The sequence below is a fragment of the Struthio camelus genome, chromosome 15 (genome assembly GCF_040807025.1).
Source record: "Struthio camelus isolate bStrCam1 chromosome 15, bStrCam1.hap1, whole genome shotgun sequence".
NCBI lineage: Eukaryota > Metazoa > Chordata > Aves > Struthioniformes > Struthionidae > Struthio > Struthio camelus.
In genome coordinates, this window is record NC_090956.1 from 11,943,446 (window position 1) to 11,960,548 (window position 17,103).

The 17,103-nt window shown below is 35.0% G+C and overlaps 1 protein-coding gene across 6 annotated transcripts in view; it reads left to right on the plus strand.

Annotated features, from left to right (window-relative positions):
* SNX29 (sorting nexin 29) overlaps positions 1-7,901 on the plus strand; it is a 146,835-nt gene extending 138,934 nt beyond the window's left edge. For 4 of the 6 annotated variants that reach the window (XM_068908259.1, XM_068908263.1, XM_068908261.1 and 1 more), the window contains one exon: positions 2,405-7,901. In XM_068908259.1, coding sequence (XP_068764360.1) covers positions 2,405-2,534 — 130 coding nt within the window. In that variant the 3' untranslated portion in view covers positions 2,535-7,901. Of the gene's footprint in view, positions 1-1,816; positions 1,854-2,404 lie in introns of all 6 variants that reach the window. The other 2 variants (XM_068908260.1, XM_068908262.1) reach the window with 2 other exon arrangements.
* The last annotated feature ends 9,202 nt before the right edge of the window (positions 7,902-17,103 follow it).

Here is a 17,103-nt window from a genome sequence, read left to right on the forward strand (position 1 = left end):
GATTAAGTTTAGACATTTAAGGCAAGCTGGCTCTAATTTGGTTTATGGATATCTGTAGTTCTGTAATAATATTATTTAAATCAGCAGAATTGCCTACAATTTTTTGGCCTTTGTTCACGCGTATTGGTGTTTGTGTAACCATCCTAACATGATCTTATTAGCTCAGCCATTTCTATAAAAACAGATTCATATTGATCCATATCTCTTCATTTTAGGAGAATTCATTCTGCACATTTTGCACTTTTTTCTTTTAAAGGAATTTCCTCTCCAGAAGGGAAATGTGACTTCCCACTGGGCTGACGCTAATGTCATTTTATGGACATGCCAGCAGGAGGAGCTTGTGTATAAAAATGTACTTTCAATAAAGCAGTCCCAAATTATAGTAATTGCACTTAACAATGTACTTTCTCATGCAATATAAACTACTGTATGTCCATTAAGTAACTGTCTGTCTGTCTGTCTGATCCTAAAGCAGACTATTAGCAGTGGCCATCATGTTGGTAAATTAACCTATTTTGAGGAAAGCTAGATAAGGCAAAAAATTAATTTTATTCCATTGTATATCTGATATTTACATGCTGTCATGTTTACATGTTCTGAAAAATACATATTTAACACAAAATCACAACACTTCTGAAATCCCATCCCATGCTCTATTTTAGATACATTCTAGAGTATAAACATTACATTGCAGTATTTTTAGAAATAGTATAAAAATAATGAGTAACGATATTCACGTTACTGAAATAAATTCATGCTAACAGCCTCAGCTGAAATTGGGTTCACACTCATGATCAGAATTCCCACAGCAACTTAGAAAGTAGCATTGTTGAGTTTCAGAATTAAAAATCATAGGACTAGAGTTTTTAGAATGGAAATCTAATGTCTTTGGCTACCAAGAATTAATAGCATGCTGTATTAATTTTTACTGTTTTGATTTTATTGACAAGCAAATAAAGAAATAAAGCTCTAATTTGTGTATCTTGTTGTTGTACAAGAGGAGGATGTATGTCACAGACATTTTATGCAATTTTTTCATGTAAAGACTTCCTACTTACCTAGGAAGACTAAGTATTATATTAGGAGTGCAGTGAAATTAGAGAATTTTTCTAAACTAAGGTTACTTTGGACTGTTCTGCTAGGAAATTTCAGACCAGTAAAATACATTGCCATTTGAAATATTTTCTGTTAACATTTAACATCTGAATTGGGCACAGATTTTTCTCTCTACTGTTTTTCTGTTATTTTAGCAAATAACAGTAAACCTGTGCATTGAAGTTGTAAAGCTAATGGCTACCAATGATACAGCTGCCTTGTCTTGCAGATGTACTCTGGTTCTGGAAAGCGAATTTTCCCCTCAGACCCAGGACTTTTGTAAAAGGCCTGAGCTTTGCTCAGGTCTCTTCTGTGTGGGTGCTCAAAATGCCCCAGAGTAGAGCCTCAGTGTGCCTGTGCCTTCTTATACAGGGCTATCTGAGCTGTGAGGAAAGTCACTGCAGGGAAGAGAGAACTACAGGGAGTAAATTAATTCTGTGTTTTAAAATGTATCTGAATTTATTTAATCTGGCAAGAACTGCAGAGGAGCACCTCTCTTATTGACTTGTTAACTCACTCTGAAGATAGGTGTTCTAAGTTTCTTTACGTATAAAAATAAGCTTGACTTTTTATACTGTGTAATTTTGTTATTGCCTAGCTGAGCTGTCAAATGCAAAATTTAGTTATATTTATTCATCTGTATGTAAGCAGTTTAATTTAAAACCATGTGGAGTCCTCTGCAAGAATGTCAAAAGTACAACACTATCCCTTTATACTGTAGTTTTCCGAGGAGTCTATAGCCTCTGAATGTCACCTAGGTAAGCTGGAATTTTCTGTTACTGCTTGTTGTTGAACTTAATGTTCTTCTCCTCTGAGTCTTTTCAAAAAGGCTCATTCATGTACGACTAGTCTGTTGTGGGTCAGAAGAGACTGAAGAATTCCCAACAGGGATGTATTACTAATGTACTTCACCATGTAATGATACATCCATCCATAATTAGAGGATTGTTAAGTAGAGCATCATCCAAGCCCTTGTCTATTTTGCTTGTACTTTTATCACTTCAAAATGCTTATCTCACCATTTCTGAACTTCAACCCATAGAGATATGCTTTTATCTTGTAATTTGCAATCTTCCATAAAGTATTAAAAGTACTACTAGTTCTCATTTTTGAAAGAGCCCATTTGTAATTCACACTTGAGACAGCAGTAAAAAGAATGCAGTTCTGTGTAGTTAAAGATGTGTGCTGTACTTTGCAGTCATGTGCCAGGCTCTCATAACATCTGCTTTTTTCATGTTCAAAACAACTACGGAACAATTTACACATAAAATACACTAGTTATGTCCATCTTTGTTTCTCTTTTTCGTAGTGATATCCAACCTTCTGGAGAAACAGTAAGCAAAAGCAATCGCTCAAGAGTGACTACGCGCTTCCCAAAGCTTTCTCGCAGTCATCAGAGAGAACCGCGAAGCCTGGAACCTCAGAGTGGTGATCTTTGACCCTTTTGTGTAGTTGTGAATACTGACACCACTTACTTTAAGTTGCTTTGTGATTCCTTCCTAGACTATATTGTTGATTATATAAGCTTCTGAAGAGACTACAGCTGTATCAACTTAAATCCTGAAAAGAGATATTCATTACTAAAGGTTGTATCCTGATTAAATACTCTGGAAGGCAGTAATCACTTGCAAAAGAATGAGGGCTCTTCACTAGAGTTCAGCAAACTGATAGGCGTTTTCTTTGTTTTGTATAGCTGCATTTCCTTTGTTCCTCTAAAGCTGTTCTGTAACTATGAATTCCTTGTTTGTATTGTGGTGTTTCCCCTTCTACACTTAATTTTTTCTTCTGCAGAGAAACATGGGTATCATGTCAAGACAATTTTTTCTTTAGAAGAACAGTTATGATTGTCACTACTTAATATGTTGGAAAGATGTGCTTAAAAGAACCTCACTAATTTATTACCTTTTGTAAATAGAAAGACTGTTTTTTTTTTAATTGTAAACCTCTGATACACACAAAGGTTTTTTTAAAAACTTAACAAAGTGAATGACAAGGGAAAACCAGTACAGGTGGCAAAAATAGCTTTTGTATGTTTGTAGTTAGGTATTTCTGATAGCTTTCATTTGTGGGAAGTAATTCTATATAATCAGAGAATGTAATAATTTTTTAGTGAAATTTCAGTCTTACTGTAAGGCTGGGTGCAATATTATTAATTTCTACAGACTACCACCAGGATACACAAAGTTAACATGGTACAAAATAGTATTTTCTAGTCTTGGGTTATATTTTGTTATTGATTTGTTGCTTGCGTTACAAAACAGTCCATCATTAAAGGGCAGTTTGGAATTCTTATTTTATAAAACCCTTCACATGGTATTACTTAAGAATTGTCTGAAATGAAAGTGCCTGTTACCCATCACCAGTTATTGAAAAGTAATTTGTAATGGTACTATTGTGAGTAACTAAAAAAATTAGAAGTAATTATTATAAGTGATGGAAGTTCTGACATGGATTAACTGGAATCCAGTATCCATTAGCTGCACTGCCGTAGGCAGTTTATTATATATTAGCTATCTTCTTTTCTTTATTAAGTTTAAGCAATGTGCATTCAAATTTTCTATCAATTGTGTTCTTTTTTTTCCTTTGTGTAAGTACATCTTTCTTCTCAGAAGTTCTTTGGATAATCTTACGTAAATTGGTATATCTTGTCATTTTATTGTTCATTTATTATATTAAATTCTCACATCAGTAGATACTGAAGTCTAATATTCCCCTGCAGAAAAACAAGCTAATTATTAATAATGCACTTTTTAGCTCAGTGCTCTATTATATATGGTTCTGACAAATTGGAACTCCTGTTCTGCGAACCTGCAATACCGTTAGGAATTGCTTAGTCAGGTAAAAGCGGTCCAGTTATTTTCAGTGGCACTTCTCAAGTGAGGATGGATCCATTCTGCAAAGTGAGTAGTGTTTGTGGGCTCGTACCTGAGTACCAGTATGAGCCACAAGTCTTATCTTCCTAACACTAAAAAGCATAGTATATGTGTTTCACTGAATAGCAGAATGTGGCAAAGAGGAGCGGTCTGAAATTTCAGTAGCTGAAGTACCACAAAGTAAAATCATATCACAGAAATAAAATTTTTAGTCAGTGAGAGATCTATTTTACAAAATAAATAATCCAAAAGGACAGCTTGGGAGCCAGCTGATTTGTTTTATACTAAAAGATGAGTTACTGTTCGTGTCTTGTATGGACTGCAGTGGGATGTTTGTTTAAGGAAGAAAAGAGAGTGAGTTGCTTGCCAGTAAATGCCTCTCCAAACTCTTCGGTTTGATAAATTGCTGATAAACTGAAGTTTGTCTTTGATGAAAAAACTAGTAGCTATAACAATGGTCCCATTTTGAAAAGATTCTGAAGTTAGTTCTCAGCATGGTCTAGCAACTTGGTTACTAGAAAAATAACACATCACTTAACACTGAATTGCAAGTGAATCTGAAAGAAAGTCTGTGCAATCCTTTGTGATTCATCTGTTTGTCACATGGAGCTGTATTAATATTCAGGAAATAACTCACAAATTAAAGTACTCCTTATCTTTATTCAGAAAGTTGAAAATTGGTAAGAAAGCTAAGTTAGCATGCATAGCCTAAATTTAAAATTCTTCTTTTTTTAGTTGTATAGAAAGAATTTTTCTCGTCTCTACGTTTGGATCTTAAAATTATTTCATTCCTGATTATTCTGCGTCTTGTAATTTTTAAGATATGTATATAGATCAAACAAAAATACTAAACTTGTTTCTTGTGTACAAATTGTTCTTTGCTACCTTTACCTGAGTTGTATATAAACTACTAAGATTACGGTCTGCAAACAATGTTCACTTTGTGATACAGATACTGTAATGAGTGCATTATTAGTCCACTGAAATACTTGCCTGTGGTATCTTTAAAACCTACAAAGATAATTAACTGAAAGCCTTTCTTCAGAAGTCAGCTTTCTCACTTTATTCACCTGGTTACTTTAGAAGATCAATGAGATACTTGCATGAAAGCAAGTAGATGCTTACTGATATGAACGTTCAAATTTTTAGCACCTCAGGACCTTCTAAAATGTTCTGTTTTTCAGAGAATTGTAAATATTTTTACAAATCACACTTCTATCATTTGGCTATCAAAATCAGGGAGAACTTTTGAAGAAGGATAACCACCTGAAGAATCCCAATATAGTTACATTATTCTTATAAAATACTTGAAACTGAAGCAGTGGTTCTGTCAACTGAATGATTATATCAGTTTCTCTTATGTGTCGTTTAATTCCATCCATGTTATAATCTTTGTACCAACTAATCTAGTTTGGTACTAACAGTTAGCTCTTAATCATTATATCTGGTCAGTGCTTGGGGCACGACAAGTTGATGGTTCAACCAGTTCTTGATGGTGCTTTGAACATCACTGCAATCACAGAATAGAGAACTCAGGCCAACCTGATCACTTGAGGTGTTCCTTCAAAGCTAGGACTACAGCGTAGTATGAAGCAATGTGGACAAATTTTCCATTTCATTTCTGTTTTATCTCTGGACATCTTAAGTGTCTAGGGCTGCTCATGTGGAACCCTTAGTGAGTATTCAAATTAAATTGTAAATATAACTTTTTATTTTAATGCTGTTCTCCTATTATATGAAAAATGAACAATTTCCTAAGAAACAAAAAGGAAGAAATGGTTTTGCATCTTTTGCAAATATGATTGTCTGTCAGTATTAATTCATTAAATATTGACTGTGTTTGTTCAGAATCTCCTTTAGAGATTCTGTCATTCATTACAGAGAATGCATTGCATTGACTTAGCTTTTGCATTAAACTAAGTTTCTCAATAATAATAAATTTCCAAGGTTTGTATGAGGCAGGATAATAGCATAGTAACACAGGCTTAAATTGATACGTCCATTAAATCACGTACTCTTAGGAAGATTAACACTTTCACAGCCAGTCTTTTTTAGGAAATATATCGGTGATGTGGTAGTTGTAAGCAAATTAAATCATCTTACAGATTCTACTGCAAGTCATAAACAATTGTGATTGGATTAATATAGCAAGTACGTAGTGAAAGGGCATAATGGTATTAATGATCGCTGACTCGAAATTGTGACCTCTATGCTAAGGTGCATTTGTTGTTACAAAATCATGTTGTATTATCTAGAACAATATCCTTGTGGTAACTGTCAAGTTAATAAGAACCTACTAACAAATGGGGTTGACTGACTCAGAGCAGCAAGCTAATAATAAATGAGACTTGGTGAACCTCGAATGAACTACTGATACTGTCTGTTAGGATAAATTAATTATTTGAGAAGTGATATTTTTGTTATCAATATTAGTTATTAGTACTTTCCGATCTGGATGTCATTCTTTTTACTTTGCTTCAAAGCACAGAGGAATCTCTTAGTTCTAGTGTGAGTTTTATGCTATTTCAAAAGTTCTAAAAAAAAAAAAAAAATACCCCAAATTTATACCTTGTAACTCTGAGGACAGACAGTATACCTGTGGATTCAAATATAGTTACCTGCTTGTAGTTAACATGAAAAACCTGTGGAACCGCTGTTTAAAGGAAAAGTGAACACTTGGCAAAATTCTGCTCCTAGACTCCCTTGCAAATCCAGATAACAGCACTGTGCTCTGCCGGCGGGAACTCCAGGTACATATGAAAATGACCAAGTTTAACATGCAAACACAGTTTTCTCCTTGAAAACAGTAATAAGAATATTTCTCTGTTGAGCTCAACTCACCTCTAGAAATGGAGTCAAACACCTCAAGAAAGTAAAGAATTTGTCTCTTTCCATTTCCTTGTGTTGGGATATTTCAGTCAACATTCTCTATCACAACCTGGAATATTAAATTAATGAATATGTAGCCATTTCAGCAGTTTCTTACCATTACTTATTGAAAGACTCACTTTAATATATGAAATAAAGTATATTATGTAATATGTTTTAAAATATCGGTTACCCTGCTTTTCATTTTACAGATTCAATGAAAAATGAAACACTTGTTCTACACAGTGGTCTGACACTGTAAATTTTATTTCTTATTCAGCACTAACTTTCCTTGTATGTTCCTGTTACGTATAACTTAGAAATCTATTTATAAAAGCTCTTTTTAAAAGTTAAACAGAACATACTTCTAAATAATAAAAGTTGTTTAGTTTTTGGTTAATACGGGCATGAATTACCAGAAACACCACTGCAATATTTAGAGAGGAATGAATTGTCTAAATTTACAAACTGCTGCAAATATCAGGTCTTAAAAAAATCTTTGTTTCATAAACAAATGTATTGCACTGCCATGTAGGAGGAATCAGCTTGTTTAACAAGATTTCAGAAGTGAATCCATGTCAGCAGAAGTTAAACTGTGGTAGCTGATTTCTTCAGTAGGCTATTAAATTGTTTAAGAAGCTAAAAAGTTACAGAAAACCAAATTTGGCTGCAAATCTAGTCCTTGAAAGGCTGCATTTTCTTTTCTTAATAAGTAGTTTTATGTGAGACCAAACATGTAGGCAACTGAAGAAACTGAATTTCCTTTTGATTTTTTGAAGATTTTTTTTTATTCCTGTTAAACAACTGTAGGAAAGATGGTGTTAATTCTAAAGCATAAATATGTACAGTGTTCACATAAGTATTAACAAACTCTATGTAATATTATTTTAACTTGTTATGCTACTGTTTACATTATAGAATTTGTAAGCAAATGTCTATATATAATTTTCTAAATACTTTCTTGTATTTTTTTTAATATACTGTGGTTAATTTTGTTGTAATCTGGTTGAAATATGTTACTTTACAATGCAGAAAATAAAAAATAACATCTTTTTATGTTTGAAAGAGAGCATGTTTATACCTTATTTGTTCTTTTCAGCTATTTTGTAATTGTTTCTGTGATTTATGTTCATTTTTTTTTCAATGAGTTTCTAGAGGGATGTACACAGGTATCAGTCATTAATTTGTTAAATAATCTTATCTTATGAGAAGTAATGCTTAATTAAAGAAATTTGGAATATTTCAGTTTATAATTGCATGTTAGATAAATAACTGAAGCAAACATCAAGGAGAACAATGCCAAACATAAATTTATATCTTGCATGTTGCTATTAGAAAAACTGTTTATAGGGTCTATTAGTTATATAGGGTCTATTCCAAACTAAATGGCAGCCATATAATTTCAGTATAGCTGGTGTTTCAATATGGATCAAGAGATTGTAACCTCTACTGTTTTCATGTCTGTGATGCTGATTTGTTCTGGAAATTACACTTGTTTTACTCTCCCTTTGTTTTAATTTACTTTTTTGAAAAGCAAGAATTATGAAGCTATTTTAGAGACAGTCTAAAGATCCGGCGTGTGCATACAGGATGATGACACCCTAAAAAGGGGCCAACTTCTCTGAACCTTGTGGCCACCTGAAAAAAGTTGCTGAGCCTAACTTCTCCCTTAGTTTGTGTTCATTGCTGGAGCAGAGAAGGGGGCTCCTCTTCTCCAGTCTTCCTGCTCATGGGTATTTAGCCGCACTCCATGCTGCACAGCAGAATATGTATGTTTGATTTGCTTTTACTGAGATGCACATTTAAATGGAAAGTTGTAAATTGGAACTGTGGTATATATTTAGCCTATTTTCACGTAACAGACAAAGTTGTAATTTAGAAAAGTGTTGTGTTAGTAGATTCCTTTTACTCACAGAATAGTCAGCAGGGTGATTCAATTAAAAATTTTAAAGCCACCACCATTACACAGAGACCCAATTAGTTGAACTGCTCGTGTGAAAAAAAGGTTTGTAGAAAAAGACTCTTACCGTAAAATTCATAATGATGTTTAGGCATCCAGATGTTTTAAAATCTGTGGTAAATTAGGTGTCTTTATAGGTGTTAGATGACAGCACATTTTTGAATTTGTCATTTTCCTTTGGTGGTTTGTTGTTTCTAAGCAAATATGGAGGCTATTTATAGAACAATGCCAATACTAATGCTAGCTCCTGATAGTTACAGTGTGTAAGTTTTTCATATCTTTTCATTTAAGATCTTAAGCAAAATTATGCTTACAGAGTGATAATGTGTAGTTTCAAGCCATAATTTTTTTAAACACTTTTGTCTGCGTGAGGTACTAGACCACAGATGGTCCCAGGCTATCAACGGGGGCTTGTTGTCTTCAGACTGTGCAAAACTGAAGGCTTGGGGAAGGCCTCACTGTACCAGATTTACTGTTTCAACCCCACTGAACATACGTTACTTGGTAATTTGAGCTTTATTTCTTCCTCTGCCCGCGTGTCTGAATCTTGGAGCTGCTGTTGGAGGAGTAAAATCTGATCGTTAGGAAAAAGACAACTAATACAATATTGTAGATTCAAAAACCTGGCCCAGAGAAGGCTGGAAAGAAGAGAGTTTATGTAACGCTCCTTACATGCGTATGGCAAAGCCAGCCACTGCTGAATTTAACCTTATCCCACTGGCTTGCCCAGATGCTGAGATACTGCTGCTTCATTACCACTTTCAAAATCCCGGAGGGAGCAAGATCACTAAAGTGCTACTCCTTTTCCTGTGAATCAGGACAATGATTGAGGTTGCATTTGGGGAGTTGTATTGGCTTGGGATTTCTAGATGAGCCTATGGAGCTTAAAGTTTTTCTTTCTTCAGAAGATGTGCACAGGATTTACTGTTTTTTTTTTTCTCCCCAAAATTTTAGAAAATGAGGAGAAAGCTTTAATACAAAGATCTGCCAGAAGAAAGAGCAAAGATATTTTTAAGATGACAATTAAAATGGTATTTTTACTACTGCACTTCAGTCTTTCAAAACGACCTCGTAACTAATAAGCATTGTAAGTAAATTTACTATATTTCAAAAATTTAAATAATAGATAACGGATACTTTGGTATATTGTAAGTCACATATATTATTGTCCTAGAAAAGTATAGCGGAAACTACAGTATATGTGTGTGTATGTTTGTTATGCTTATTTTCCAAATTTTTCTTTCTTTTTTTTGTCTTTATATTATAAACAGTAGGTTTTTATTATGTGTCGCTTCTGAGCACCATAACTTTCTTTTTATTTCCAATTCAACAATATTGATGCTATTAGCAACATTTTTTTAGTTTTCTAATATTTTAACGTTACTCAGCAAGTGCATGTACCTCACCCAATACAAAGTGTGTCATTATTAAATATGTACATCTTTATTTTTATAATAGTCATATATCTCTAATCATATCCAGCTTATAATTCATAATATTTCATTTACTTAGGCCATTTATCAATTGCACTATTAGTTGTCCTTTCTGTAGAATTTTCTTCTGCAGAAATGGTTGTTCCTTGCCCTGGCTGTGTGCGTGCAGTGACTCTTACAGAATAGGGTGAACCTGTGCTTTTTTTGTATTTTTTTTCAAATGCCAGTTATGTGGTGGCTGGTGCTGTTCATTGTATGTGAAGCTTTATATAGTCTTTTTCATGCACTTGGACTTGTGCCCTTTACATCTTCTTGTGCTGAGCTTCTTGGGATGTTTTTGGAATCTCTATTGTATCACAAAAATCTTCCCACCCCCAGCTTTCTGGAATTTGTATCTCTGCAATTTGTGTCTCTCATCTTTATGCAGAGCTTCAACTCGGGCTCTAACTAGTTCATTTTTCTCCTAAGAATATTTTGATAATTCATTTTATTCCTGGTACTACATGTTGTTCGGGAATTGCTGAGAGCTTAGAGGTACAACAAGGATTTGTTTTACTCATTGTCATGAGCGTTGCATGATGTAAGCCTCTTCATACTGAGTCCAACTAGCTTCTGTCAGAGCTGTTGAAGACAATACCTTTCCTCGGGAGTTACAGCCATGGTAAGATGGATTTCAGATTCATATTATATAGCTTCACTTTGTGTAAAATATTTACAGATTAAGGGAGTATATCAAGAAAATAGTTAAGCAGTTTTATACTAATTTTTAAGTATCTAATTTTTATTAATTTCTTCCTTTCTCCTCAGTTGGTTCTCTATTTTTTCCACGTGCTAATTCCTCCATAAATTAAGTGGTTTTTGCAAGTGTGTGAAGTTCAGTGACAGTTTCTACATCTCAGTTTCTAGTCGGAAAATGAATATTAAGTTTCTCAATTTTGTTTGTTATAAGAAAATGAATTTTCAGTAGTGCAGGTTTCCAGGTGGCTTATAAAGAAGCCTACATTTAATATCGTTAAGCTATTTAATATAGGTAAGTAACATTCCACCTACAAGTCAAAGCAAGTAACACCTCAAAACTTTGTCATGAGAAATAGACTCCATTGATCTACACAAGCAAGTCTATTTCTTAAGCGTAAGTCTAAATGAAAAATCAGTAAGTCCTTTGTCCTGTGCTCTTTAAGCTGTTGAACTGTTTGAAGGCTCTGCTTTTCAGATCTGAGCATTAGATACACATTAATACTTTGTAGCCTACAATTTAGCTGTTCACTCAGATTTATCTTTAAGCAGCTCAAAGTCTCAGTAGGCTTTTGTTTAATACGGTGATGGAGCACACAGTTCTTCATGCATCCAGAGTGATAGGTATAGCTTCAAGCAATTAGTAAGATGTGAGGCATTTTGCAATGATACTTTAATTTCAAACAATATATTAGACATAATTGACATTTTTTTGAAACCGTCTGCTTGATTTTTTTTAAGGGTGAAAAGAGTAAAATGTGTGAACTGGCAGTCACATCAGTAGAGATTCATCAGTACCTCTCAGTAGCTTTAGTGTTTCAAAAAATAGAGGGTAATTAAATAATAGAAGAAAGGAAAACAAAGAAAGCACACTTTCTGATGTATCAAGAAGCAACAGAAAAAGGAGTGAGGAATTCAGTGTGGGAATACATACAACAAAAAATCTGTAATGCATTGAACTGCCACCATATGTTCCATGGTGAGGTACAGCAAAGTAAATAATGTATCTGTTATGGATTCTGTCAAGCCATAGGACTCTTTGGATATGTCAATAATTAACGAATAACATCTGTTGTCAACTGCTGTAGTTAATCAGCATGAGCAAAGTTGTCCTCCCTGCATGACAGAGGTAGACTATGATATTCAACTCTCCCTTAGTGACTGAAAATCTTTGACCACACCACATTATGCAGAGCTCCCGCTGAGATGCAATTAATGGGAAATCTGGACGTGTAGAAATGACAGAACACAGTTAGATTAGCAGTACAGCACTGACTGAGAGTTTTGACTTGACAACTTGAATATTTTTCAGTCAGATAGGCTTTTCCTGACTGCCTCAGTGCCTTACTATGTATACAGATAGCACTTTCAACAGGGGTGAACAGTCACTTTGGATATGTGGAGAGACTGATGATAGCCCACTACCTCATTTAAAGATGCAAAACAGATATGTCCTTGGTTTGTAGACAACAGGAATGCAAAAATATGCTAAATTAGACCCAGTGTAAAGTTTATGTCAACTAGTTTATTGCCACCCTGACCATAGAGAAGCTGTCAAATACAGTGCACTTCAAGAACCACCACCAATATAAGGTAAATTAAGTTCTTTGAAAAAGGGCAGTTAAGATCCTGAAGATGTTCTTACAGAATTTAGTCTTACAGCTTCTCTCAGTTGCAGTAGTAGCAAAAGTCCCCCAGGAGCTGATCTATTGGCCAAGGTCATTTATAGTTCAGTCTTTATCCTTCCCATTTCTGAATCCAACCTGTCCTGAGGAATATTGCAAGATCCTCAAGACTGGAGGAATAGCAGCTCTGGGTCCTTTGGGTGCAGCTGGTATAGAGAAATGGGAATTTGTGAGCTAAGGACCTGCTCTTTCATTCATATCCACATGTTCAAGAAAAAGCGTTAACAGAAACCTTAGAAATCTTACCCCAGAACAACAATTTATATTAATCAGATTTTCCTTTAGTCTTCATTAGGATTCATTACACAGATCATATATGATTCATTGCATAGATAATGCATAAGCTAATTAGTTAAGATAATGCTCTAAAATGTCTGGAAGGAAGTACTTAAGTTAGTAAATAATTTTCATATATAAATTTATGTAACTTGTTTTAACCACAAGTGGTTGTTGCTCCAGGTAAATCATTGTGTTGACGTAGTGTGGGTTTTAAACATTCCCTCTGTTCCTACCAGGCTGGTCTTGGTTGCACTGAATAATTCAGTCTCCAGAACTGTCACTTTCCTCTCTCTCTTCCACTGAGTGTGATAATAAAATATCAACTGTAAATGCTAACTTTTAACTAACATACATTGAGCGGCCATAATGTCAAGGACGTAGGAGGGGTGTATACACTCCCATTTTGAGGAGAAGTGCTGTCTCTGTCCCTGATCGCTCTGCTTGGCCAACGCATTATGGAATTTATGGTGCTCTTCTGTCCCACTTCACTGGGTTACGGGTTAGGGGACACATGGTCAAACACTGCACTTTGTTCTGGACCTTGTGATTGAGGGTAGGTTAGGTTCAGATAGGTTCAATAATTCCCCACTGTTTCTTCAAGCCTGTCCTTGTGCATAGACTGTTCTGATATCACTTCAAAAACAGAGTCCTTTTCTTGTCTGTGTCTCATATAAATCCCATTGTAAATGTCATTCTCCCATGTTGTTTGCTAGCTTGTAAGGGAGTCACGTCTAGACTTGTGCTGCCTTGGCTGTAGGAAGGGAGCTGAAGAGCTGAAATTTCTGCTAAAGCCCACAGAGATATGCTTCTGGTTGCTGAAAATCAGGCACAGAATATATGGAAAATATTGTCTGACCTGAGAATGCAATTTTATTTAAGAAATATGTACTGGATAATATATGCAGACACCTCTATCATGAAGCCTCATGTGGTTTCACACCCAATTACGTGTGACCACCTTTGGTTACCATAGCAATTCGCTCTTAATTAGAAACTCACCCTCTGTTCATGGCCTGTTTGTGCTAAAGCATGGAATTCGGCCTCACAGTTAGGTACTTTATTTGTTTAGTTATTGACTATGATTATAATGCCAAATGACTTCTTTATGCAGTAGTTACTATTTCTTAGATTTGAACATGGATTTGACCAGTAAAATTCTTCAGTGTGTCCTTGACCCACTTTCAGTCTGTGTATAAATGGACAGGCAACACGAAGAGAGAAGGCAGTGGTGCTGGAAGTGTTAATATATGTAACATCAATATGATCGGTAGGGTGGAGGCAGCTGTCTTACACTCATCTGTGAAACTGTTCTGCTCCTCTGCAGTGCTCACAGATGAAGGATTCTTTTTGAAACCTGCAGTCTGCATTCAGGGTAGAACTTATTTTATAACATGTTCAAAAGAAAGGAGTTTCGGCTCATACAGAAAATCTTTAATAATGTATAAAGTCAGCTGTATTTTTGTCCACATGGATATTTACTTAGGTGTTTTGATGAAAGATATAAAGCATTTATGCCTGATCTTATGCAAGTAAGATGAAGGGAATAACAACAATTTACCTGTAAAGTTGATGTCAATCCTAAAAAATTAGGCGTCAGATCAGTGCTTGGGGTACAAACTCGAAACCGAAGGTTATGATGCTAGGCACTCTCCTGTAATTCTGGGGAGAACTTAGGTGTACAGTTTTTGGAGTCCAGTCCAAGACTGCGGAACCACAGATCTGTACAGCTTCTGCTCAAAGTGCAAAGCCTCGAAGTACAAACACCTCTTTTCTAACATAATGCAAATCCCTCCCAAAATAAAACAGTACAGCACAGATAATTTCTTTCCAGGAAATAGGACACAGAATGAAACATAATTCAGAAAGGTACTCAGTACATTGAGAAGGCCAATCTAAGAACTTGCTAGGTAGAATAGGGTAGAATAGAATAGGAAAAAAATAATGGATTATTGCAATATCCAGAGAGATTGTTTTTGAATTTTTGATCTAGTTCTAGAAATTACTTACAACATTCAAGGAGTGCCATCCTTAACTCTTTAATCTGGAGTTTGCGGGCTTCAGGAGGTTTGTGATTGTACTTTGAAAACTTATTTGACATAAGGTATGAACGGACTGAGAGAACATGGAAACATTCAGCTTAAACACCTGCTATCTTTCACAAAGATCTGTTTTGTATGTCATACAGAGCACACAGTCACAGCGGCTAGCTTTAGAATTTATGTAGACTCATCAGCTAGGTTAAAAGACAATGTAACGTGGAACAGTTATCACCTGCTGTATGTTATGTAGCTCATACAAATACTGATATCATATTATCCCAGGAGCAAGAGCTAGCTTATCTTTGACAATACAGTATATTGCACTGTCTGCAGTTCTTGTTTAATGTACATTTTTGGTTACTGCTCACAAATGCCACTGTTACATAGGAGTAGGATTAAACAAACAGCAAAAAGAAACCCAAACCAAATTCAGCTTTGTAGGCACTTCATGGCAGTTAGCAGACCTCAGTCAGGCAATAGCTGAGCTCTCTCAATTTTTCCTTTGATTGTTCAATGCTTCTAGCAGAGACTTAAAACTGATACTGAAACTCATATAGTGGATTCTGACTGAAATGTAATTGATATTTAGTTTGAATGTGCCTGCCATAGGAAAAAAATATTGTTTTTAGTCTAGGTGTAGTTTGAAAGTATTCCTCAAACAAGTAATAAATAGGTTTTAAGCAGCATTAGCAAATTGCCCAATAGGCATACATCAGTAATTACAATTTTAACCTTAACAATTGTTCCTGAGTCGTTATTACAAGATTACATCATTATTACAAGAAAGAGCATTTAAAAATCTAAAGTCACAGTGCCACTGATTAATGTCAAAAGAGACTATCCAGAAGTCAAAAGCTGAACGGAGGACTAGGGAGAGCAGTCAGCTTGTATACATCTAAGTTTGCCAACATTCCCAGTATAAACCAAATGACTAGTTAAATGGTATCTCTGTTGTGCCTGGATTCTGATGTTCCATGAGTCATCTCTTGACTTACTGAAATAGAATAAGATGAGTAAGAGTAAAATTTAGGGAAAACAGTCTATGAGCTGCATATCTTGCAACACTGTTGCAGAGGAGGGTTGTTGTTCAGCCTCTCTGTGTTCTTTATTGGCTATGGGTTTGACATCAGACTCTTTCTACTTACTGGGAGGAGTTTTATAAAGACTTCATAAATAACTGAGGTCAATCTTTAGTACCACATACACCATAACTCTGTTTCTGTTTTAAGATTACTCATCTCTTTATTGAATTTATATTCTTTTATAAATGCAAAATTGCATCACGCATAACACTGTAAAGGCATACAGCGGGTCTATATAATGAAGTGGACAAAAACAAATTTCTGTTAGCACCACTTTAATTTGGGATTAGATTTTTGATTATGAATTATCCTAATACTGCACATGTAGCTAAACATGAAAGTAATGTTCCATTTAGATGGAAGTGGGATGGCACTGAGATGGAATGTGAGTCATTCAAATGAACATTTGAATATGGGAAGAGAAGGGCAAAAAACATAAAAGAAAGCATGTTTAACATCTTTGCTTTCTAGGTTGTCTTCAATGTGTAGCTTCCAACACCTGCCATGCGGAAGTTTTTCAACCACAGAGGTAAAAAGCTGTGCAGTACATTTGATGATAACTGTCATCAGGGACAGTTTGAAGACTCCTTAATTGTGACATTCAGAAAGAAATAGCAAGAGTGTCCCACGGAGAGGTGTCAAACATGAGAATCCTCTGCTGTGCAAGCATCTACCACATACAGATCTGGTTCTAAAGCAGTATAAAGCCTTACTACAGAGATATATCCTTAAAGCTGGAGCTTTTCCTCAGGATGCTTTCATTTTAAATTATTTAGAGCATAAGGATGATCAATAAAATATCAAGTAAGTTATCTGCTCAGGATGAGAGATAACTAATGCATAAATTGTAATGCAAAGGTTGTGGTTTTATAATATTCAGTTCAAGAAATGTGAGTGTAAAAATTTTTTTAATAACTGTTAATAACTTACCTTTGCTTTGGTTTGTAAAACCTTTGTCTGTTTGTGTTTTAACTGTTCATTGTTACGTAACTGTTTCCTATGCTCTATGAAAATCAGGTTCAGCTTGAGGTTAAACTGTACTTTGTCAAAGCAG